The 24,532-nt window shown below is 34.9% G+C and overlaps 1 protein-coding gene across 1 annotated transcript in view; it reads left to right on the top strand.

Moving 5' to 3' along the window:
- LOC138710391 (uncharacterized) overlaps window positions 1-24,532 on the top strand; it is a 243,110-nt gene that overhangs the window by 50,951 nt on the left and 167,627 nt on the right. The window contains exon 2 of the mRNA XM_069841276.1: window positions 16,573-16,691. Within this exon, the coding sequence (XP_069697377.1) occupies window positions 16,578-16,691 (114 nt within the window). The 5' untranslated portion in view covers window positions 16,573-16,577. The remainder of the gene's footprint in view (window positions 1-16,572; window positions 16,692-24,532) is intronic.

Raw genomic sequence — 24,532 nt, forward strand, 5'->3', positions numbered from 1 at the left:
GACCTAAGTGACGAATTTCATAGAAAATACTTGTGTAACTACAGGAATACATATTACATATTAATATATTATAAACAAAGTAAACTGAAAGTTAAATTCAATACAAAATTAAATTTGAATAAATTGAATTATAACACAATTATTTCTTATTATTTATATTCCTAACACCTACAACAATTAAGTTAAATATATGCCCTATTATTTTATCATAATTATAATTGATGTTTCCTTCTTTCTATTATTATTTCCACGAACTATTTTCTTTTATAGACATTAATTTTCACACTTTAGCGTTGGCATCACTGGTCGAGTTAGCCAGGAAGGAGAAATATGAAAATAAATGCGAAAATGGGAAAGCTCCTGTAGCATTGTTATTGTCTCATAATGTTTAAATAATCATACACATTGATTCAGCTGACTATAATCTACAGTAATATATCATTTTTATAATGCTATATTAATTCTTACCTCAAATATAAAATGTTTCTTCAGGAGCGGTCACAAGAGAAAGAAAAACTTTCTGGTCAACCACATTTCACTGAACAAAAGTTTTTGCAGTCGACTGCTTCTATTCAAAAGGCTGGTAGTCAATAGAATTGAAAAGAAGACATCTGCTGGCATCTATTAGGTATTTCAAAAACCATAACTCCATGGCAGTGAATTGAAGTTTTATCACGGAATTAGGGGTATCACGGAATTAGGCACCTTTACCCTACTCAAAATGCATTTAATACTCAATAAAACAAAACTCAAAATAAACCACTTGAAGATAAAGTACCTAGCAGTTTAAGACTATAAAATATTATACTTTAAGGAATAGGAAATTTTCTATTAACAATTCTGCATTATTAAAACACTTCAGACTTGAAATTTGTTTTCTTCTACATAAGACGAATCCCTTTTCCGCTGGCAGAAGAGCTTGTTGGTAGTTGTCGTCATCGCCAACAAAGAGCACTTATCGCATCTCGTATCCAGGCCAATGGGCACGTTGATGGTCCGTGCCTGGCATCTCTATGCCTCCACTATCTCGCAATGCTTGCTGCACCAGCATTGCGTTTATTCAAGAGTAACCTTCACATTATTAATAAATACATTACGCAGTGCAAATAAATAACTAAAATGTGCTTAAGTTATTCTCAGCGTGCATTATGAAAACTTCAAAGCTATGAAATTTCTTCTGATACGAAATAGATCACTTAGGAAAGTCCTAAAAATCTCTGGGCCACCGTAAACTATTAAGAAGCCAAACTGCTCTTCTTCCAACAGATAAGTATTATTACTAGTGCTGTTGATCGATCAAAATATTTAATCGATTAACTATTTGAATTTAATCGATTAATCTATAGATTAATCGAGTTTTGATTGAGTTGAAAAAATGTTTTAATATACTGTAATACACAATATTATTCTTCAATTTAACTTGTGTTCGGTGATAAGTAAAGCATTAAATGTTGTATATATGTGTATATATATATATATATATATATATATATATATATATATTGTATCGTCACATTACAAAACAACTATTTTAATTACTTACAAACATATTTATTATGGGGCTTATAATTTATTGTATCAATTTCTCCGGGAATTTTTTAGACAAACATAAATAACAAAAAGTATGAAGACTCACCTAGTTAATACTGCTTCATCCATGATTTTAAACATGTGAGTGCATTCACATGCTCCGAATTAAATGCCGCTCTACGTTTAGTAACAATGTTTCCTGCATCACTAAACACGTAAAAACTTGTTTTATGTCAAGCACTTCTCCATAATCGTTTAATTTAAATCCAAACGTTTCACCCAATTAACCTCTCAAATTTTCATATGACATAATGGAGTTTAGGCTTACACTTTTCAGAAACCACAGAAAATTGATTTTTTTTTCTTTATCAAACTAAACACACAACCTTCATATACAAACTCAGTACAGAAACTGCAACTGCAAAACTACAGCGGTCGAAACAGAAGACTGGCCCCTATTGTAATCGAATTACCAGATTTTTATAAAGAGAAGAAGGTAGTTACGCTCTCACTTGCACACAGTGTAGACATAGCTATTTTATAAGGTATGAGGGGGACGAATCCCATATGCTAGGAAGAAGAGCTGACAACAAGGTGGAAGTTTTCTTGGAGAACCATAAAACTTAATAAATATTTCGCATTGTGTTTCAACTTTCAATAGAGGCAGACTAGGTCACTGTCCTCATATATCCATCTCTTTCTGAAGTGTTTGTGCAAAGATTTTCCCTACGCTGTCTGGTTTACAATTAGAAAATAACAGTACTATTGTGCTTTTAAGTAACCAATTTCCGAGAGAGAAATATTGTCGGAATTTTCAGTTTGAGTTTGTATTAACAAAATAATAAATTAATGTCAACTATAACCGATTAATTTTAATCGACTCGATTATTCGATTAAATATTTTGATCGATTAATCGATTAGATTCATCGATTAAATCCCACAACACTAATTAATACAGGATATTCAGACACTAGGTATAGCACACACTAATGGATCATTTTCACTTGAATATCCCCTGATTGTGGCATAGAGGACAATAACAATTGATACTGAATACAAACCAAGTAGGCTATAAGAGATACAATATACAATAGCCATATCACTATCTCTTAAGGAGACTTCGTACCATTGGTAGGCAGAAAATTGAAAGAATCGCGAATTAAGCTTTGGACTGATAAATTTCTCTAGAAGTTATCACGAGGGAAGATCAAAATCTGCACACAATTCTCTCATCCACAAGCTTGAAGAAGAGTCCAGGGTTTAGCAACAAGACTAAGAATAGGACACGTAAAAATAACCCTTTCCTAAGTGATTTGAAATCAAGACAAGATCCACCACTCTATAAAACCTGTAAATGCCTTCTCATTGTGAAATACATCACTATAGAATGTCCACGACATAACTACTCTAGGCAAAATTACAACATTCTTATTGAGGACCTCGCCGTCCTCTATTGAATATTGTGTAATGAATGACTTTATGTAGTCATCACATAGATACTTATTAATGGAGAAAATTACAGCATACCAGATATATATAATAGGCTATTTAATGATAATTATTTTCACAATAACCAATTATTTTGAAGAAATTTCAATGTACAACTTTCTATAACTTTTGTCCTACAGCATGTACTGTCATTGCAAATAGAATTTATAGGAGTACATCGAAATGATAGCCGTCCAAATCTTGGATTTAAAATATCGGCATCCTAATCAATTCAAATGAACAAAAAATAAAATGTAAATTAATGCTAGAAAAATACACGATGAAATTAAAAAAAAATAATAATATTCCGCGACAAGATGTGGTAGCTATCAAAACGATAAAAATGTATTGGAAATAAATAATATACATTGAATATTACAAAGATGAATAGAGATGGTGATTGATGATATTCAATGAAGATTTTAAAATGGTTGATGCAATTGTCTGAAGAGTCTTTTCAGGAACCTTTAATTTTCTGAGGATCTCCAATGTAAATTTGGGAATTGTTCCTCGCGCACCAAACATAAGTCCAATGACATTATTAATTATTTGTATTATTATTATTATTATTATTATTATTATTATTACAAATATTTGTATCTTGTAACATACTGTATTATAACTTCTTTTTGGTTTTGTTTAATGCTACCATTCATACGATCACAATAAGATCATGCAGTTCAGCGACGTAAAATAAGACCTTTAAAAAGAGATTAATAAACTGAATTATTTTTCCCTGCAATACAACATAATTTATTCTGAACTTACCACGAAATAAGTATGAAATGCTCGAGTTTTCCACTTAGCTTTTCGAAAATGCGATAATGATGACGTAGGACATCCGTTCTTGAGAATATCCTTTCTTACAATTTCATATCGTCTTGAAAATGGAATGTTCAGTATCTACATCGAAATATGTTAAATATGTACTAGTACGGACTACACTTGACCGCGGGTATGGCTCAGTGGACAGTGCGTGCACTTTACTTCGATGCCGGAGGTTCGTCACCATTCCATGGGATTGGATGTTTGTGCCATACCTTCTGTTTGTCATGTATCTGTCTGATGGTCTTGCACCATGCTGATCACACGGACAGGGAAACCTTAATAACAGGGAGTTTATACTTCATTCCATAATGTCTGACAGGAGAAGTAAACATTGCCGGCAGAGGAGGAGATAAATATAATTGCTATTCAACCAATGGCAGAGATCTCACTCCACTTTTGACCTCAAGTTGGGTTGTCTGAAGAGTTCCCAACTTCAAGACAAGCGTGGGATGAGATCTCTGCCATTGGATGAATAGTAATTATTAGACAGTGGATGCGGGATGACTTATCGTTGAATGTAGGTGCACATTTACTATATGTTACATTTTTTTCATTCAGAGCATTGGCTCAACAGGTTTTAAACGTAAACAGACGACGTCAACATGCTACTGTATCTCCGTACAGTTAGAAGGAAAAGGAAAATAACGTACTGTAGTACATACCTTGCAAGGTTCAGTCCTCGTCATCATTGATGCAATTACCAGCGTTGCAGTAAACGACGATATATTCTCGTAAGTTGTCGAAGCTGAATCGTCTTCACCTATCGCTTAAACAGTTTTTGTATCGAGAGAATTTCTGAAGAAAACCTCTAAAATGGGGATCACTCAATTTCTTTAGAGGAATATTTGTACTGAGCATCATGTTGCACGTGTCGTTAGACCCGCACAACTAAATGATGGTGGTGATGATGATGATGATGATGATGATGATGGTGGTGGTGGTGGTGGTGATGATGATGATGATGATGATGATGATGATGATGATGATTCCTCAGATTTCATTTCAACGCATTTCCTGTACGATGTGCTGTTGCAATGTTTCTCTATAGCCTGAGTTGTTCTGGTTTTTATTTCAATTTTACTTACATTACACAAGATATTGTCTTCGTTAATACATAAAATGTCACTCTCATACTTCTTAATTGCATTTCGTATCTCTGAGCGAATTTAACGTTTTGCCATTATGCATGGATCAGCACAACATATTCAACGCGTACTAAATACTTGAGCAGGATAACACAACTGCACACATGTGGATCGGGGTTCATTCGTTTTGTACGCTGCTGTATTCGCCAGGTACTCAAAAGACGGACGGCGCGGCACGTGCCATATACTCTAATACGAAACAACTTCACTTTTCCTTAAGTCATCCCGCATCCAATGTCTAGTAATAATTATACTTCTCTCCTCCTCTGCTGACAATATTTACTTCTACTGTCACACATTGTGGAACGAAGTATAGTGTCGGTTCAGAGAAATGGCCAAAACATCCAGATCATATTGTAGAGTTTTAAGGAGAAAAATGCTGCTGCATTTTTTGTATTCACTTAAAATTTATAATATGTATAACTTAAATTGACGGTAAATCTGCAAAGAGCGCAATAACGACACTTTTTACATTCGGAAGCCAGAACACCGGCTTCCTGTTACCTCTGTTAATGCTTTCCCTTCTCCCTCACTTTACGCTATAAAGCCTGTAACCTTCAAAGCTATTATGGCAAGCAGACAACCACTACTGATCTTGTATCTAAACTCAGTTTTCTTTGAGCGTCCAGGAAGAAACAATAATACCAGATGTTTATATTTCTGATTACGAGACACATTTGCAGCATTTTAATGATTATGATTTTTATGTATTATTATTAATTATTATTATTATCATCATCATCATCATCATCATCATGATTAACATTATTACGTTATGATATAATTCCGGCAATAAATCGTAGTATTTTACAACTAACTTGGGGAGGTTCGACCTACCTTGCCTGATTTGATGAGCCACTACTGTGACTAGCGTCTCCATTTCATGAAATAAAACACAAAGTAAAATACGAGTAGCTAGTTGATTTGAAATAGTACAGGGATGTCATTTTATTTTTACTAATATTTATAATATTAACCTGGCTATACCTTTAGATTAACGCTTCAGAACCGGAAACAACGTTCGCTACCCCCTTCCACGACTGTAGTTCGATGATACTGGCGTAAAATACAAACAAATCACTTTACTAGGTATAGGAGGGAAGAAAAGCAGTTCATCCATTTAAGTAAAGTAGGAAATATCGCGATTTTGAGTTTGAAAATTTTCATTACATTTTTGTTTAATCAAAATACAGTACTGCAGGGATGAGACGATATTAGCTCCCAATCACGGTAGAAGAGCTCGACCTTGATCATGAGCACATAGCGCATCCACTTATTGGCGTCGTAACGTAGACAACAGGGATGTACAGTACATGCACATGCAGCGAATAAAGGCAGCAATTATTACAATAACTTGCGTTACTAAATTTCTGGCTATGTAATAGAGCTAATTACTAAGTTATTTAATATACAAACATATATAAACAAATCGCAAAGGGAAGGGTTTTTTAGGAACCAAAAGAGAAATAGGAAAAGTTAATTGTATGTAAACCATTTTCTTGTTAAAAGCAATTATTTATTATGTAACTACTTCACTTCATTGGTTAGGAGAAACTAATAGGGTCTACCTGCTCCACGTGTGTGATCTCTAAGTACTTTTGAGTATTTGTTGAAAAAATAATAATGCCAATATTGATTGAAATAGAGTATATTGATTATGTGATTGTGAAAATGTAGTCCTTACTCTCCAGTCGTGATTATGTAATGAGTTTTCTTAGAGTGATTTGTGAGATGCACGTAACACTAAAAAAAGAAATTGATTAAATTAAGATATTAAGAGCTATCGTAATTTTTGGGGTCAATCATTTAAGGGGATATGTATGACTTTTAAAACTTTCAGTCCACACCTGTGGAGTAACGGTCAGCGCGTCTGGCCGCGAAACCAGGTGGCCCGGGTTCGAATCCCGGTCGGGGCAAGTTACCTGGTTGAGGTTTTTCTCCGGGGTTTTTCCTCAACCCAATACGATCAAATGCTGGGTAACTTTCGGTGCTGGATCCCGGACTCATTTCACTGACATTATCACCTTCATTTCATTCAGACGCTAAATAACCTAGATGTTGATACAGCGTCGTAAAATAACCCAATAAAATAAAATAAAAAATTAAAACTTCCACAATTTCGTCCAAAATTTGTGAAATTTAAACTATATAAACAGATCTATAATAATATCTATACAAAATTTGGTGCAATTAGGTATAATAGTTTTGAAATTATATTTTTAAGTATATTTTATATTGACGTTACTAAAAAAGCTCCTTGCATCAAAGTTTCATAATGTTTAATTCATATTTGCTAAAAACTCTGAAAATTGTTATTGGAATAAAAGTGAATTAGCATTTTGAGCTTAGTAATAGTATAAGTTAAAGTGCAATCAAAGATAAAATATTATTCCTAAATTAAAGACACACATAGTGTAATAAAATAAATATCCAGAAACAAGCAACAAATAAAACATCAACAATATAGTCTGCACCTGTGGAGTAACGGCTAGCGCGTCTGGCCGCGAAACCAGGTGGCGAGTTCGATTCCCAGTTGGGGCAAGTTACCTGGTTGAGGTTTTTTTCCGGTGTTTTCCCTCAACCCAATATGAGCAAATGCTGGGTAACTTTCGGTGCTGGACTCCGGACTCATTTTACCGGCATTATCACCTTCATTCAGACGCTAAAAAACCTAAGATGTTGATAAAGCGTCGTAAAATAACCTACTAAAATAAAAATCAACAATACATTTAAAATAAAGAAATAGAAGGAATCTAGATACTATCTACCGACCCAAATGTAAATTAATTTACCTTCGATGTCAATTCCGAAATTAATTTATTTCTCTCTTCTCCTGAATAATGCCTATATTTTTTTCATGTTGCGTCTCATAATACCGTTTTATGTTGCCTTTTTTACAAATGATATACATATTTTTTTGCACAACAAACACTGGACTTCATCACCATGTTCTAAGATCTGTACATCCTTTAGCAATGTTTACAGGTAAAAGAGCTCCGCGCGCGCGCGCAGCGGGCATAAAATAGATCTCGCCCGCAATTATTAGTATCCATCGCAAGACTGCAGTACTGTACTAACGATAAGTGTTTTCACTCACGAATTGAGCTATCCATTCGGACGTATTCATTATGCAGTGTATATTATACTGTCTACAGCACATTAGCGCACAATTTAGAGAATGAAGTTAAATTGAAAAATAATCACAATATGGATATTTAAACACAATTCTGAAAATGGTAGACGTTAATTTCGATACAGGCTTCAGTTCTTTTGTGCATATTATCGCACTATAGACTATTATACCTAATTCCAATTACCAGTTTCGTCCTTCGTACTAGTAACTCATGTTGAAATAATTCTGTACCTACTCTATAAAAGAGTACCTTACGTACTGTAAATTCAATCTTCATTTCTGCCCGATTCGAAAAGATAAAATTACTCACACATACTATCTACTGTCCGTCCAAGAGGGTTTGTCACAGGGTCGTAGAAAGGGAGGAAATTGCGTTACAGTTAATTACTTAACGAGGCCCTTTTATTTAAGTTATTTTAAACAGTTGTATATCATTATGTAGACGTCCAATTCCTAACAGAAATTAATGTTTTCAGAAAAGAGCTAAGACAACCCAGCCAGTAGCCTTTACAGAGGGGCGAGCAGAAGCGGGTGGGGGAAACCGGGATGCGACGTAGGCAAACGGACGACAGTACCTGTGCGAGAATATGATTCAATATTGAAAGCTCTTTCGTAACTGGGAAACGCGAATATATTTCTGGAACGTACTATACTTACTAACTCAGTACTGTTTGTTTACTATGACCGTAAAGCGACTTTGACTGTATACGCTTCGGTTGGAAGTTCACTAGTAGAGAGGAGGAAAGTGAAGTACATTAAAAAACTCAGGTACAATAAAAATTGAAGTAAAAATAAAGTGATGTCCCTGTATTAAATTACAGTGAAATGTTGCAGAGACTCATCTCCTTTTGTTAGTCAGGGTAACTATTTAATGAAATAGGAATAAATACTTAATATAACACTGTTTCAGTAGTGTTGCATTGAAAAGATGACAACTCTGGAACCATTACCTCGGTACAGAGGTGTATCTTTTAAAAATACGTGGTATAATCAGAGTAAAATTTCCCAAATTACGATCCGAAAAAGCAATTTTATTTTCAATGAACGACTAATTGTTTACATAAGCATCTGCAACGTTTAAATTAAGTTCGATGAAGATAATTAACATTCAATAACCTGAAGACCTACAAGCCTTTATTTGATGAAGCACGTGCTTGAAAACCGTCTGACGTAATATAATAATAGCATATTATGATACAAGGTTTGAAAATACTTTTTACAAAATCGAGGAAAGGTTTGAAAAATGAGCAGAGCGAGATTTTGTAATGTACTTCACAAAAGTGTTTTGTACAACAATTTTTGCACGATCATATTTTTAAAGTTGCAATTACAATATATTTTGCATTGAAAATTTTGAGAAATATTATTCTAAAGCCTTCGCAAAACTGCACTATAATGGTAACTAAATAACAATAAATTCACTGTACTGAGTCTATTTCAGTATAGTTTTATGTTATGTAGAATGGTTTCCCTAGCAACAACTTTCTGTGAGGCAATTCTAACTAAGTAACAATAAGTGCACTGTAATGGGTCTATTTCAGTATAGTTTTATGTTATGTAGAATGGTTTCCCTAGCACAACTTTCTGTGAGACAATTCTAACTAAGTAACAATAAGTGCACTGTAATGGGTCTATTTCAGTATAGTTTTTGTTATGCACAATGGTTTCCCTAGCACAACTTTCTGTGAGGCAATTCTAACTAAGTAACAATAAGTGCACTGTAATGGGTCTATTTCAGTATAGTTTTATGTTATGTACAATGGTTTCCCTAGCTACAACTTTCTGCGAGGCAATTCTAACTAAGTAAAAATAAGTGCACTGTAATGGGTCTATTTCAGTATAGTTTTATGTTATGTACAATGGTTTCCCTAGCAACAACTTTCTGCGAGGCAATTCTAACTAAGTAACAATAAGTGCACTGTAATGGGTCTATTTCAGTATAGTTTTATGTTATGTAGAATGGTTTCCCTAGCACAACTTTCTGTGAGGCAATTCTAACTAAGTAACAATAAGTACACTGTAATGGGTCTATTTCAGTATAGTTTTATGTTATGTAGAATGGTTTCCCTAGCAACAACTTTCTGCGAGGCAATTCTAAATAAGTAAAAATAAGTGCACTGTAATGGGTCTATTTCAGAATAGTTTTATGTTATGTAGAATGGTTTCCCTAGCAACAACTTTCTGCGAGGCAATTCTAACTAAGTAAAAATAAGTGCACTGTAATGGGTCTATTTCAGTATAGTTTTATGTTATGTAGAATGGTTTCCCTAGCACAACTTTCTGTGAGGCAATTCTAACTAAGTAACAATAAGTGCACTGTAATGGGTCTATTTCAGTATAGTTTTTGTTATGCACAATGGTTTCCCTAGCAACAACTTTCTGCGAGGCAATTCTAACTAAGTAACAATAAGTGCACTGTAATGGGTCTATTTCAGTATAGTTTTATGTTATGTAGAATGGTTTCCCTAGCACAACTTTCTGTGAGGCAATTCTAACTAAGTAACAATAAGTGCACTGTAATGGGTCTATTTCAGTATGGTTTTATGTTATGTAGAATGGTTTCCCTAGCAACAACTTTCTGCGAGGCAATTTTAACTAAGTAACAATAAGTGCACTGTAATGGGTCTATTTCAGTATAGTTTTATGTTATGTAGAATGGTTTCCCTAGCACAACTTTCTGTGAGGCAATTCTAACTAAGTAACAATAAGTGCACTGTAATGGGTCTATTTCAGTATAATTTTCTGTTATGTAGAATGGTTTCCCTAGCAACAACTTTCTGCGAGGCAATTCTAACTAAGTAACAATAAGTGCACTGTAATGGGTCTATTTCAGTATAGTTTTATGTTATGAAGAATGGTTTCCCTAGCACAACTTTCTGTGAGGCAATTCTAACTAAGTAACAATAAGTGCACTGTAATGGGTCTATTTCAGTATAATTTTGTTATGTAAAATGGTTTCCCTAGCAACAACTTTCTGCGAGGCAATTCTAACTAAGTAACAATAAGTGCACTGTAATGGGTCTATTTCTGTATAGTTTTATGTTATGTAGAATGGTTTCCTTAGCACAACTTTCTGTGAGGCAATTCTAACTAAGTAACAATAAGTGCACTGTAATGGGTCTATTTCAGTATAGTTTTATGTTATGTAGAATGGTTTCCCTAGCAACAACTTTCTGCGAGGCAATTCTAACTAAGTAACAATAAGTGCACTGTAATGGGTCCATTTCAGTACAGTTTTATGTTATGTAGAATGGTTTCCCTAGCACTATTTCAGTATAGTTTTATGTTATGTAGAATGGTTTCCTTAGCACAACTTTCTGTGAGGCAATTCTAACTAAGTAACAATAAGTGCACTGTAATGGGTCTATTTCAGTATAGTTTTATGTTATGTAGAATGGTTTCCCTAGCAACAACTTTCTGCGAGGCAATTCTAACTAAGTAACAATAAGTGCACTGTAATGGGTCTATTTCAGTATAGTTTTATGTTATGTACAATGGTTTCCCTAGCACAACTTTCTGTGAGGCAATTCTAACTAAGTGACAATAAGTGCACTGTAATGGGTCTATTTCAGTATAGTTTTATGTTATGTAGAATGGTTTCCCTAGCAACAACTTTCTGCGAGGCAATTCTAACTAAGTAACAATAAGTGCACTGTAATGGGTCCATTTCAGTACAGTTTTATGTTATGTAGAATGGTTTCCCTAGCACAACTTTCTGTGAGGCAATTCTAACTAAGTAACAATAAGTGCACTGTAATGGGTCTATTTCAGTATAGTTTTATGTTATGTAGAATGGTTTCCCTAGCAACAACTTTCTGCGAGGCAATTCTAACTAAGTAACAATAAGTGCACTGTAATGGGTCTATTTCAGTATAGTTTTATATTATGTAGAATGGTTTCCCTAGCACAACTTTCTGTGAGGCAATTCTAACTAAGTAACAATAAGTGCACTGTAATGGGTCTATTTCAGTATAGTTTTATGTTATGTAGAATGGTTTCCCTAGCACAACTTTCTGTGAGCCAATTCTAACTAAGTAACAATAAGTGCACTGTAATGGGTCTATTTCAGTATAGTTTTATGTTATGTAGAATGGTTTCCCTAGCACAACTTTCTGTGAGGCAATTCTAACTAAGTAACAATAAGTGCACTGTAATGGGTCTATTTCAGTATAGTTTTATGTTATGTACAATGGTTTCCCTAGCAACAACTTTCTGCGAGGCAATTCTAACTAAGTAACAATAAGTGCACTGTAATGGGTCTATTTCAGTATAGATTTATGTTATGTACAATGGTTTCCCTAGCAACAACTTTCTGCGAGGCAATTATAACTAAGTAACAATAAGTGCAATGTAATGGGTCTATTTCAGTATAGTTTTATGTTATGTACAATGGTTTCCCTAGCAACAACTTTCTGTGAGGCAATTCTAACTAAGTAACAATAAGTGCACTGTAATGGGTCTATTTCAGTATAGTTTTATGTTATGTACAATGGTTTCCCTAGCAACAATTTTCTGTGAGGCAATTCTAACTTTCAAGGTCTAACAGCATTAGCTGTAAATACAACAAAAAAACTCGATCGCGCAAAAATGAACTTATTTTGACCACTTGGATTTTATAGTCTGTGTGTGGAGATCACTCATTAAATAAGGTCAATTTTCAGCCGCGAGGTTCTGAAACAACCGGTATTAAGGTGAACCCGTGGCATTCTCAAGGCTATCTTTTAACTGAAATTGTTCCATCGCTCATAATTGCAACTTTATGATCTACCTCACCTTGCCTTTTTAAATCCGCTTATACTATACTCGGCTCAATGTATTGAGGTCTTAAGTTGCAACTCCAACATCTTTCTCCAGCGAATTGATCACCTGCTTAAATTTGGTGATTTTCTAGCATTTAGGTTCACTTTACTACTAGCAACACCTTCTCGAATACATGCACGCTACAATTATCACTATAGTTGTTCATTTAGTAACTGTTAAGTTGGCACAACTTGAGATGTTTTCCAGGCACACTCATCAAACAAATTAAACTCACCTCCTCAAAGGTCATTTTCCCTCCGGTCTCCCAACTAACAATCTACATGCATTTCTGGATTCGCCCATACGTGCTACATGACCTGCCCATCTCAAACATCTGGATTTAATGTGCCTAATTATGTCAGGCGAAGAATACAATGCGTCCAGTTCTGCGTTGTGTAATTTTCTCCATTCTCCTGTAACTTCATCCCTCTTAGCCCCAAATATTTTCCTAAGAATCTTATTCTCAAACATCCTTAATCTCTGTTCCTGTCTCAAAGTGAGAGTCCAAGTTTCACAACCATATAGAACAACCGGTAATATAACTGTTTTATAAATTCTAACTTTCAGATTTTTTGACAGCAGATTAGATGACAAAATCTTCTCAACCAAATAATAACACGCATTTCCCATATTTATTCTGCGTTTAATTTCCTCCCGAGTGTAATTTATATTTGTTACTGTTCCTCCAAGATATTTGAATTTTTTCACCTCTTCGAAGGATAAATCTCCAATTTCTATGTTTCCATTTCGTACAATAAGTTATTCTAGTCACAAGGCATAATCATATACTTTGTCTTTTATGATTTACTTCCAAACCTATGGCTTTACTTGCTTCAAGTAAAATTTTCGTATTTTCCCTAATCGTTTGTGTATTTTCTCCCAACATATTCACCTCATCCGCATAGACAAGAATCTGATGTAACCCATTCAATTCCAAACTCTCTGGACTTCCCTAATATTCTAGAGCAAAGTTAAAAAGTAAAGGTGATAGTGCATCTCCTTGCTTTAGTCTGCAGTAAATTGTAAAAGCATCAGATAGAAACTGGTCTACACGGACTCTGCTGTAAGTTTTACTGAGACACATTTTAATTAATCGAAATAGTTTCTTGGGAATACCAAATTCAATAAGAATATTATATAAAACCTCTCTCTTAACCGAGTCATATGCCTTTTTTTAAATCTATGAATAACTGATGTACTGTACCCTTACAGTCCCATTTTTCTCCAATATCTGTCGAATACAAAATATCTGATCAATAGTCGATCTATTACGCCTAAAACCACACTGATGATCCCCAATAATTTCATCTACGTACGGAGTTAATCTTCTCAAAAGAATATTGGACAAAATTTTGTACGACGTCAACAATGATATTCCTCGAAAGTTACCACAGTTAGTCTTGTCCCACTTCTTAAAAATAGGTAAGATTATGGACTCCTTCCATTGTTCTGGTACAATTTCCTTTTCCCAAATAGTAAGTACAATTTATTATTATTATTATTATTATTATTATTATTATTATTATTATTATTATTATCATGATCATCATCATCATCATTATCATCATTCTTTCATTCCTTTATAAGATTTGTATAAAAAGTTACTGTTTTCGTCATATAACAATTACAACTTATCCTTAATAACTTTGTGAAATTAGTGCTTCAGATTCATGATTGTTAGCACTGAAGTGTAAGCTATTTTTATTCATGGTACCTCACTTCACCATATATTGTTTTGAGTATAGCAACAGCCATTTTTATTGAGTAGGCCTATTAGTTTCTATGCATACATATTTAGGCTGTACTAGAACACACCTTGTTTGAACAGCTGTCAAAAAAAATGTGGCCGCACTCGTGTACAGAGGATATATGCTAACTCCACTTCGGATAACGGTGATGTTACATGATGCATGCGCTTATAGAAACAGTTTCGGAACTCAGACGTTTAATCAGGAGTCATTCACATCAGTAGAGCAGCAGTAATGTGTTCGCTTAATGATTCGTAGGTTGTGAGTTCGAGCCTTGTTCAAATCATTTTATTTTGTTATCGTTCTTTATCGATATAAATAATATTCAAGTTATCATTTATATTCTGCTATCATTCTTTATTACTGTACTTGCAGGATTTAGTGAAGAACTGTTTTCTGAACATTGCGGGAGTGATAGTAGGAGGAACAATAATAAAGTGCATGAGATGATATGTCTTTGTTAGCAGAAGAGGAGATGATACTAAGGGATATGCTACAGAAGCTAAATGATAGCTGTGAACAGTGCGGGATGAAATAAATGCAAATAAGACGAAGACCATGGTCATAGGAAGGAAAATAAAGATAAACTTACGAATTCTAAATGAAGCAGTAGAGCAAATGAACATCTTCAAATACTTAGGATGTACTATCAGCAGTAACATGATCTGCTGTGAGGAAGTCAAAATGAAGACAGTAGTGACAAAGAAAGCTTTTAATAGAAAAAGGAGCATCTTCTGCGGATATCTGGAAAAATAACTATGGAAAAGACTAGTTAAGTGCTTTGTATGTAGTGTAGCATTGTATGAGACAGATACGTGGACATTACGACGAAGTGAAGAGAAGGAAATAGAATCATTTGAAATGTGGATTTGGAGAATAATTGAAAGTGTGAAGCGGACAGACAGAATAAGAAATGAAGCTGTGCAGGAAAGAGTGGGTGAAGAAAGAATGATGCTGAAACTGATCAGGAAGAGAAAAAGAAATTGGTTGGGTCACTAGTAGAAAAAACTGTCTACTGAAGGATGCACTGGAAGGAATGGTGAACGGGAGAAGAGTTCGGGCAGAAGAAGATATCACATTATGTAAGACATTAAGATATGTGGATCAAGCATATTCTTTACTGCATATATCGGGTACTTAAATTTTAACGCATATATCAACAGTTTTTACTGGATAGTTGCATGTATATATTTTTATGGTTTTTAGTGCATAAAGTTCCGCGGTGTGTTTATGAAGGTCTAATCATAATTATAGCTTCATTTTGCAAGGATTTTCAGGCCCTATCCAGACTAATTAGTCTACCTAGGTAAATACTTATCTTGGGCTTATTAGTGACGCGTTGTTGAGATCATTTATGAGATCCCACCCTGTCTTCAGACAGTTGACTAAACAACAACAATATAATGATAGAACTAATGTCTCATAATATAAGAGTTTATTCCATTTCAACAGATACTAATATAAATTCTGATCACGAGATCTATTTATTTGTCTTTTTAGTTCATATTGTTAATTGATTTGGTTATTTGAAGTTGGTGAAAAGAGAGTATGGTCGTAATAAAATTTCATTATTCGGAACGAAGGATTAGAAAGGAAAGTGATCTGATTTATATAAGAATTAATAATACAGTAGTAATAATAATGTTTTCTAATAAAAGAATAGTCTATTCAGTTAAACAGAGATCCACTTTTCTTCGTAGAAATGTAATTGTCATTCAGCTTATTATAATTTGTGGGAAAACGTAATCCAGAATATATTCGCAATGCAAGGTCGTCTACGGATAAATGGCTAACCGAGGACACGTTTTTCTGTAATTTTCAGGTGCAATTACTGAATATTATGTTTGCTAGACTGTCGGCAGTCATACTGTCTGCTAAAGTAGCTATCTTTTGTTACAGTCAGGATGAGGACCCTCACGCTACTGTGTGTGCTGTGCGTAGCGGCGCATCTCGTTGCGTCCCTGCCTGTGGAGCCCTTGGAATCTGCCGTGCAGGAGCAACAGCCCCAGGAACAACAGGTAAGATACGCACAACACAGGACCCTAAAGCATACAAAATTCTATGAGAAACAACCGATATCTCGAATCGAAAAAAAAACGTTGATATTATCACAATCTACTATATACAGTCACGAAGCGTGGGATGATTTTTTGCCAACGAGTTGCATTTCTCGCGATAGTTGCTAGCCGCTTGGAGCGCTGTGAGTACTAGGAACAATAGACTGTGCCACAGTCATCGTGATCTAATACAGGCCGTAAGGCACACCATGTGACTCGCTTAACCCGATCACGAAGGGCGGCGTTTCAAACATATAAATTAATTGGAATGCATAAAGAGTAACATATATTTCTCTCAAATGTAGTGTAATTCCATTAATAAAATTTAAAACAGTGATTAGGGGGACACTTCAGACATAATTCCTTGCGAGTTAAGGTGTAATATCATTTTTGGTGCGAAAATTACGTTGTTCGTATGTGTAATATCTGCCTTACTTCGATTAAATATTGTAAAGTTCTTGTACATTCATTTATGCACGATTCAATAATTTTCAGTTGCACCGCACAAATATTTAGATATGTTGAAATTATAGGTTATGTTTACTGTACCAGTTGCCCCTTTCTGTCTAATTTTAGTGGTCTCCAATGCCCTGTCACTACATATATATGTTATGTCATATGGATATTATAGGTTATGTTTACTATAATTAACTTATATTCCTATATTCGCAATTATACATTATAATTAAACATAATGTCATGTAAGACACCCGTCACATTCTATTTGTCTGTATTTTAATACTACAATTGAGTACTGAATTATTGTATTTATCTACTACCTAAGAGACGAAGTAACACAATCGTACGTACACTAATTTCATAGGAGTGATATGATAAATTTTCTGTCTACAATTAAGGAAGGTAGATGTGCTAAATTAAAATCACAATATAAATTCGTTTTTATTGAACCTCAAAATAGCTTCCATTCTAAACTTAAAATGTTGATGCGAACAGATTATGTTAACATGCAAAATTCTCTTCACATTAAAATAACACAGTTTTGTAATTATTTCTGCAACATATTATGCAATAAGAAGTAAACGGAACTTATGGACAAATTACACTAAATAAAGCGTACCAATGATATGCAATAAAGTAATAATATAATATTTCACTGAGCTCCATACAATGAAATAGAAAACCCGAACAAACATTACGGACTGGTCTAGATCGAAAAAGCATTTACTGTTCCGTATTTCGCATTTTTGTGAAAAGCTATGTAAACTGTGAAACGTTTGTTATCGGTTGTAATAACTGTAAATGGCTAAAATACAATAATTTGAATAATAATACGGGACAAGGAGACGTTTGTGGTACTATAAATATTGTAAGAAAAAGAGGTCAGAGTTATCCTTCTTCCGAAAGATCCAGGAAGGTGAGTTTATAGAATATAATATATATTTTATGAAAATAATACATAAACCTTATGTATTTCATATTTCAATAGTGGAAGGAAGGTGTTAATTTCTTCAAAAGAACACGATATCGAAAGTACAATACATTTCATTGTCTGCTAGGGAAAGAGTCTGTGATGAGGCGATAGTAGCGATCCTGGTTGTGAGCAACTATCTACGGATGCATATTTCAACTGTCTATGTTTGCATATTTAGTAAGTATTAAGCTTCGTGACTGTATATACTAGACTGTGATACTATGCTCCTCAATTGTGTGGCGTGGTGACATCTGTGTTTCGTGGTGCCAATGTCAAAAGTGAAGGAGAGTTCGCGGATCCCCGACGAATCCACCTATCTTCGAAATGAACCACAGGATTCGATCCCGGGCCAACTGGTTTCGCGGCCAGACGCGCTAACCGTTACTCCACAGGTGTGGACCATGATGATGATGATAATAATAATAATAATAATAATAATAATGCATTGCATATTAGGAGTAAACTGACAATATGATTTATGATAGTTATAATGTGTGTTTTTGGTTAAACCAAATTTGCGCGACTCGACTGATGCTTAACAAGCATTGACATAAAATAGCATGAATTACAACAGTAGAATGCGATTCCTTAATTTTATTAACACTTGGATTTTGATATTGTCCGACAGTTTCTGACAAGATCAGAAAGACAATTCTAAAGGCGTGGAATCGATTAACTGAGAGATGATAAGTAGAAGAATGTTCTGTTCAGAGGAATAAAGAGAAGGTACATGTTCCGGGTTCGAGGTAGTGAAAGGTAAAAAACGAGATGTTAGATAAGAGATGGTACGTAATTTTTAAGTATCTTTATGTAAAATAGAACCTACCCATTTAGACTGGTCTAGACATAAGAAACGTAAAAAAATAATATATTACAGTTATATGAACACTCATATAAGTGTTCATATAACTGTAATATATTATTTTTTGCGTTTCTTATCAAATCTATGAACACTGTACAATTGGCCCAACATGTGTGGTTTATCTTTGAATATGGTCTAGACATATTATTCATTGACGCATCTCAAAACATTTGGCGAAATTTGTCTTGTACTAATTTTTAATAAAATTATTTTCACCCAATTTAAAATTATTTGCTTTATAAATTGTTCCACAACAACATAATGATAACTACTCTTTAGGAGTAGACTTTTGGGTATTCCACTGTGTTCTTAACTTAACATCTCCAAAGTATTGGAACTATTCAGAAGTCTACTCCTGAACACAATCAACATGAAAGCTTACAAATTCATAATTACTGTTTCATTTAACAAGTATGAGTACTATCTCTATTTACATCTAAACATATTCCATGTATTATATTTAAACTAATGCATGAAAAAAAAATATATCGTTTAATAACCAAGAAACAGTCTCGTCTTCCTTCAACGAGAAGGCTACAGCTTCCTGAATCATGTTTACTGTTGTCAATGACAATAACGAAGAAAACAATGCAAGGTCATGCATAACGTTAATGTGGGAATGCTTCTCAGAACGGGATACAGTCATTAGAACTCCCTGACTTCCGTCTAACAAACGGTTTCAGATTCGATGTGTAATGGGTAAAATAAAATAAATTCTCACTCCCTTTGTGAATTCGTGTTAATGAGTAACACTGTCAAACTTAGTTTTTGTATTACAAATTGGATTTTAATTCTGGATAAGACGTGAAATATTGTTCTTAATTTCTTTAATTGTTTAATAAAAGGAGATAATTGGAGTTTTTTTTTTCTCTCGCTGTTATTTATACCCGCTTTAACATCTTTGGTCATATCGCGAGTTAATCTTTGGTTGAAATCCGAAGGCCTGTGTACTATTGTTGAGACTGGTTCTATTGTTGTGAACTAGATGGCGACTGTATGTATTACTGATTTGTACCGCTCCATAAAACTTCTTGTCCCGATAGTATTTTCCCTTTAGCCCTTAGACGATTACTCAAACGGGCATTAATACATCTAACCAAAATTTATAACGCCTGTATGAAATTTTTACACTTCCCATCACAATGGAAAGAAGCAACTGTCATCACAATTGCTAAACCAGGAATAGACCCCACACTTCCTAACAACTATAGACCGATAAGTCTACTTGATTTCCATGGCAAAGTTCTGGGACGCCTAGTATTAGCCCGCCTAGATCCACTTTCAAAAGAGCCAGATAGAATTCAACATGAACAATTCGGCTTTAAATCCAAGCACAGCACAAGAGATCCACTTAATATGCTCACTCATTACATAAACAATGGATATCAACATTTCGAACACACAATAGCAACATTCCTGGACATACAACAGGCATTCGACACAGTGTGGCATGACGGTCTTCTTTACAAACTACAGAAAATTTGAGTTCCTGACGCATACGTACATTTTAATGCAGACTATCTGAAAAATAGATCATTCAGAGTGCGACAAGGTAATTGCCTTTCCAGTTCAAGACAAATTGAAGCAGGAGTTGCTCAAGGCTCTGTTCTAGACCAATTCTCTACACTACATACGTTCATGACATTCCCAAGCACACCAACTGCCGACACGCCTTGTATGCGGATGACACAGTCCTATATACAAAACATTACGTCATCAAATGTGCTTCACAACAGATGCAAGAAGCCTTGGACTTACTCACCCAATGGTCTACAAGATGGCGACTGAAAATTAACGGTGAAAAAAGTACAGCAGTAGTTTTTACAAGGAGATTTCCACTATTATTACAACCGCTCTCTGTTCAGAATCAACACATCCCCTTCAAAACAACGGTCAGAAATCTTGGTCTAATACGGGATAGTCGTTTGACATACAGACAACATATACAGTTAATACGAGACAGAGCTTTGCAAAGATTCTTACCATTATATCCAATACTTTAAAGCTTCATTCCCCTCAGAACCAAACTATTGCTGTACACATCACTTGTACGATCATACAAGTCCTACGCGTCAGAAATTTGGGCTCAAACCCATCCCCGCCACATCAAGAAACTCGATGCCATCCGAAGAGCTGTGTGCAGAACCATCACAGGTGCTGATTTTTACATTACTAACGCACAACTGTACAGTGACCTGGAAATCATTTTATTCAGTGACAACGTGCAGCACTTACGTAAAAATTATCTTCAGAAACTACAAACATACCCTAATCCACTTATTAAACCATAATTACACATAACATTCAGTGAACAATCAAGTAATGTTAACTTTTCTGCAAAAATCATTGACTCTGAAAGTTTATCTACATGTCCAGCTTACCAGTCTCCGTTTCCGATGGAGAAGATGGTCACACTTCATTTACGTACTCATGTTATACTAAGCAATATTCTTGTTAAGGCAAGGGTCCATGTGACCTGGAACTTGTGATGACATATGTCTTTACTGACACCATCAAATAAATAAATATGAATATGATTTCGGTGATGAATGAGGCCGGTGATATTCAGGGTTGTTGTGGCCCGAATTTCCTGGCATTTGCCTTACGGTTGAGGAAAAACTCTGAAAAACCTCAACCAGGAAACTCAATCCGACCGGGAATCGAACCCGGGCCCTCTGCGTAAGAGACCAGCATGCTGACCCCTACGCCACAGAGGTGGTCAATTGATGTATTAAAATTATTAAAAAGTCAAAGTAGCTCAGTCCTGAGGCTTCATCCACAATGATTACTTGAAAGAAACAGCTTGATGTACGTCACAGTGACATGAACTAGAGAACTGATAACTAGAACAAGAACAGTATAACCCTACTCGAGGAATAATCGATCCTTCTGTCCCTCAAGTGCAGAAAAACTTCGGTCCTCTCCATAGGCGGAGTTATGGGGGGAGGACACTGGTTTTATTGTTGTCTGAACTCTTTTTTTTTTCCTATTAACGTTAGAAAATATTGAATTCAAAAGATTTTCTTGCTTTCGTTTATGATTAAGTTTCTGTGCTTAAACTGGCGAATTAATGTCTTCACACCATGTGTCTGAACTATAATATTTATTTTAAATTTCTGAATGTATAAGAATTTCTATACCTCATTTGAGGAATGGAAGCACTGTAATGTTTCTTTTGTAACAGCCTGTATTCATGTGTTAGAAGTCTGCTGATGTTCAGGCCGTCACTTCGAGATGTATGAATAACATACTGCACAACAATGCAGAAAAAAGAAAAGTGATCCCAGTATAATGTGTAAACTTAAAGATGAGATTAAATAAAATAATTAGAATTTACATTTCATATGATATCGTCAGGAAGGTAAGCTCCAGATAAAAAAAGTTTCTGTTAGCACTGTTACGTAGTGTTATTGATGTATACCTGTATTTGTGTATGAGAGAGAAAAATAGGGAGATTGTTTTAAGTTACGCCCTATTATAATTTATAGTAGACCTACAGTTGGAGCCTTATACAACTCGGTCCGAAACATCGCGGATATGGCTGTAACACTGTAAGAAACATGCCCCCGAAAAAAACCTTTATTAAATGAACATATTCCGATATACTGTACCACGGTCAAGCTATAACGGGGGGAGAAGGTAAATAATGTCTCCCATAACCTTGTCATATCATGCAGACGCTTGTATTTCTCTATTTTGACTATGCTGACATTTTACTGACTGATCTCTCCAGCGACAACAAAACGAAACTTCAACGTACTCATAATTCGTGTGTATGTTTTGTAAGCAATGTTCGTAAATATGATCATATTACCTCATCCCTGGAAGCAACAGGTTGGCTTCAACTAGATAAGAAAAGAAATTTACATTCAATTCTCCTTCTCTTCGAAATCTTGAACTCTTCTATTCCTTCGTACCTGTCGTCTCGCTTTCTTACCTTTCTTCCCACCATAATCTGAACACACGCTCTCGTCATGAAACAATACTAACAATACCATCCCATCGCACCTCCTCATACTCATCCTCTTTCACAATAGCCGTGCCAAGACTCTGGAATTCGCTACCTGCTAGCATCAGGGACTGTCGAAATAAAATTTAATTCAAACGCAAACTTATTAGGTACTTGGTCAGTAATTGATTTCTTGTAAATCGTTTCCATAATCTATCACAAAATATTTCAATATCCAATAATTTCTTCACTATACAATTTTGTTACTCTAGGTTTAATTTGTAATTCAGTAAATATAAAATATTCTTTGTTTTTCTATGATAAATTATCTAGCTTTCATTAGTCAGGTAATCTTTTCGTACTTTGATTTTTATTGTAATTGTAATTGTAAATTTAATACTAATTGTAATTTTATTTGTAATTGTAATTGTAAATTTAATACTAATTGTAATTTTATTGTTCATATTATAGATGGAATCTCCTGGTAGAGGGGCAGAGAATGCCTGACGGCCTTATCTCTCTAAATAAATAAATACTAAATACTAAAATATAGGGATTCTATGGTTTTGTTTTGCCCCCCCCCCCAAGGAAACTGTTCTCTCTCCGCCTATGGTCCTCTCTTCCCCCACGACAATAAAAATAAACCTTCATGGGATCTAAATCCAGTCTCTTGTCAGCTAACGAAGATGTGACGAGGTCTGCTGATTGTGTGCATTATTGTAGTACAGTCATCTGAGGTCGCTTCTTTAGTTCCATTCACGTTCCTGTCAGTCTCGATTCGAAAACTTTAAAATGTGGTTTGTTCTTCTACATTCCATTATAAGTACACACATTTTCCAGTGAAAAAGTCACTATCACACTGGATTCGAATGATCATAAGTGTTTTGCATACAAGGGTTCTGAATAATTAAATTTCAAAGTGTGAACGGTAGCTTAAGAATGGAACATGCCTTTCCGTGTAATCATTGACATATGCTCTTTGAAATCATGGCTCTTTTTATGAGATGACTTTCACTGAGCTACTAAAGCCTTGCAACTTTCTTCACTCTCTGTATCGGCTGCCTTTCCCTCTTAACTCTCCGAAGTTCCACATCATCGTACTATTAGCGCCAATGAAGAGGCTGCGGCGTGAAAGCCGGCGTTAGCAACAGTGGCGTATACCGCAGTCTTCAAGTCCCATACACTGCTTTCCACTTTAAACATATAGTTCCGCTTCTGAATTATGGTTTCCGTAGGGCAACTGTTTCATAAATTCAGTTCATTGTACTTACTTACTGTTCATCCTGAGAGAGAACTAATAACCAGGCTTCGAGACTTCGGGCCCAAAAGAGCAGTTCAATGGGAAATCCGCATGACGGCGTAGGGGAGAAGTGGGTACAGTGAGACAGGGAGAACAGTGAGATATTTTTATTAGATGGTAAATTTTGATGTTGAGATGTTGGTAACAGTGGAGTTGTATGTTGCATGAGCAAAGTAACAGTATTTTCATACTCAATTTGATTCTAGTTATAAAGGTGAGTAATGAAAAAATAATTCGTAATTTTTCACTCTAGAAGTAA

The sequence above is a fragment of the Periplaneta americana genome, chromosome 12 (assembly GCF_040183065.1).
Source record: "Periplaneta americana isolate PAMFEO1 chromosome 12, P.americana_PAMFEO1_priV1, whole genome shotgun sequence".
Taxonomy (NCBI): domain Eukaryota; kingdom Metazoa; phylum Arthropoda; class Insecta; order Blattodea; family Blattidae; genus Periplaneta; species Periplaneta americana.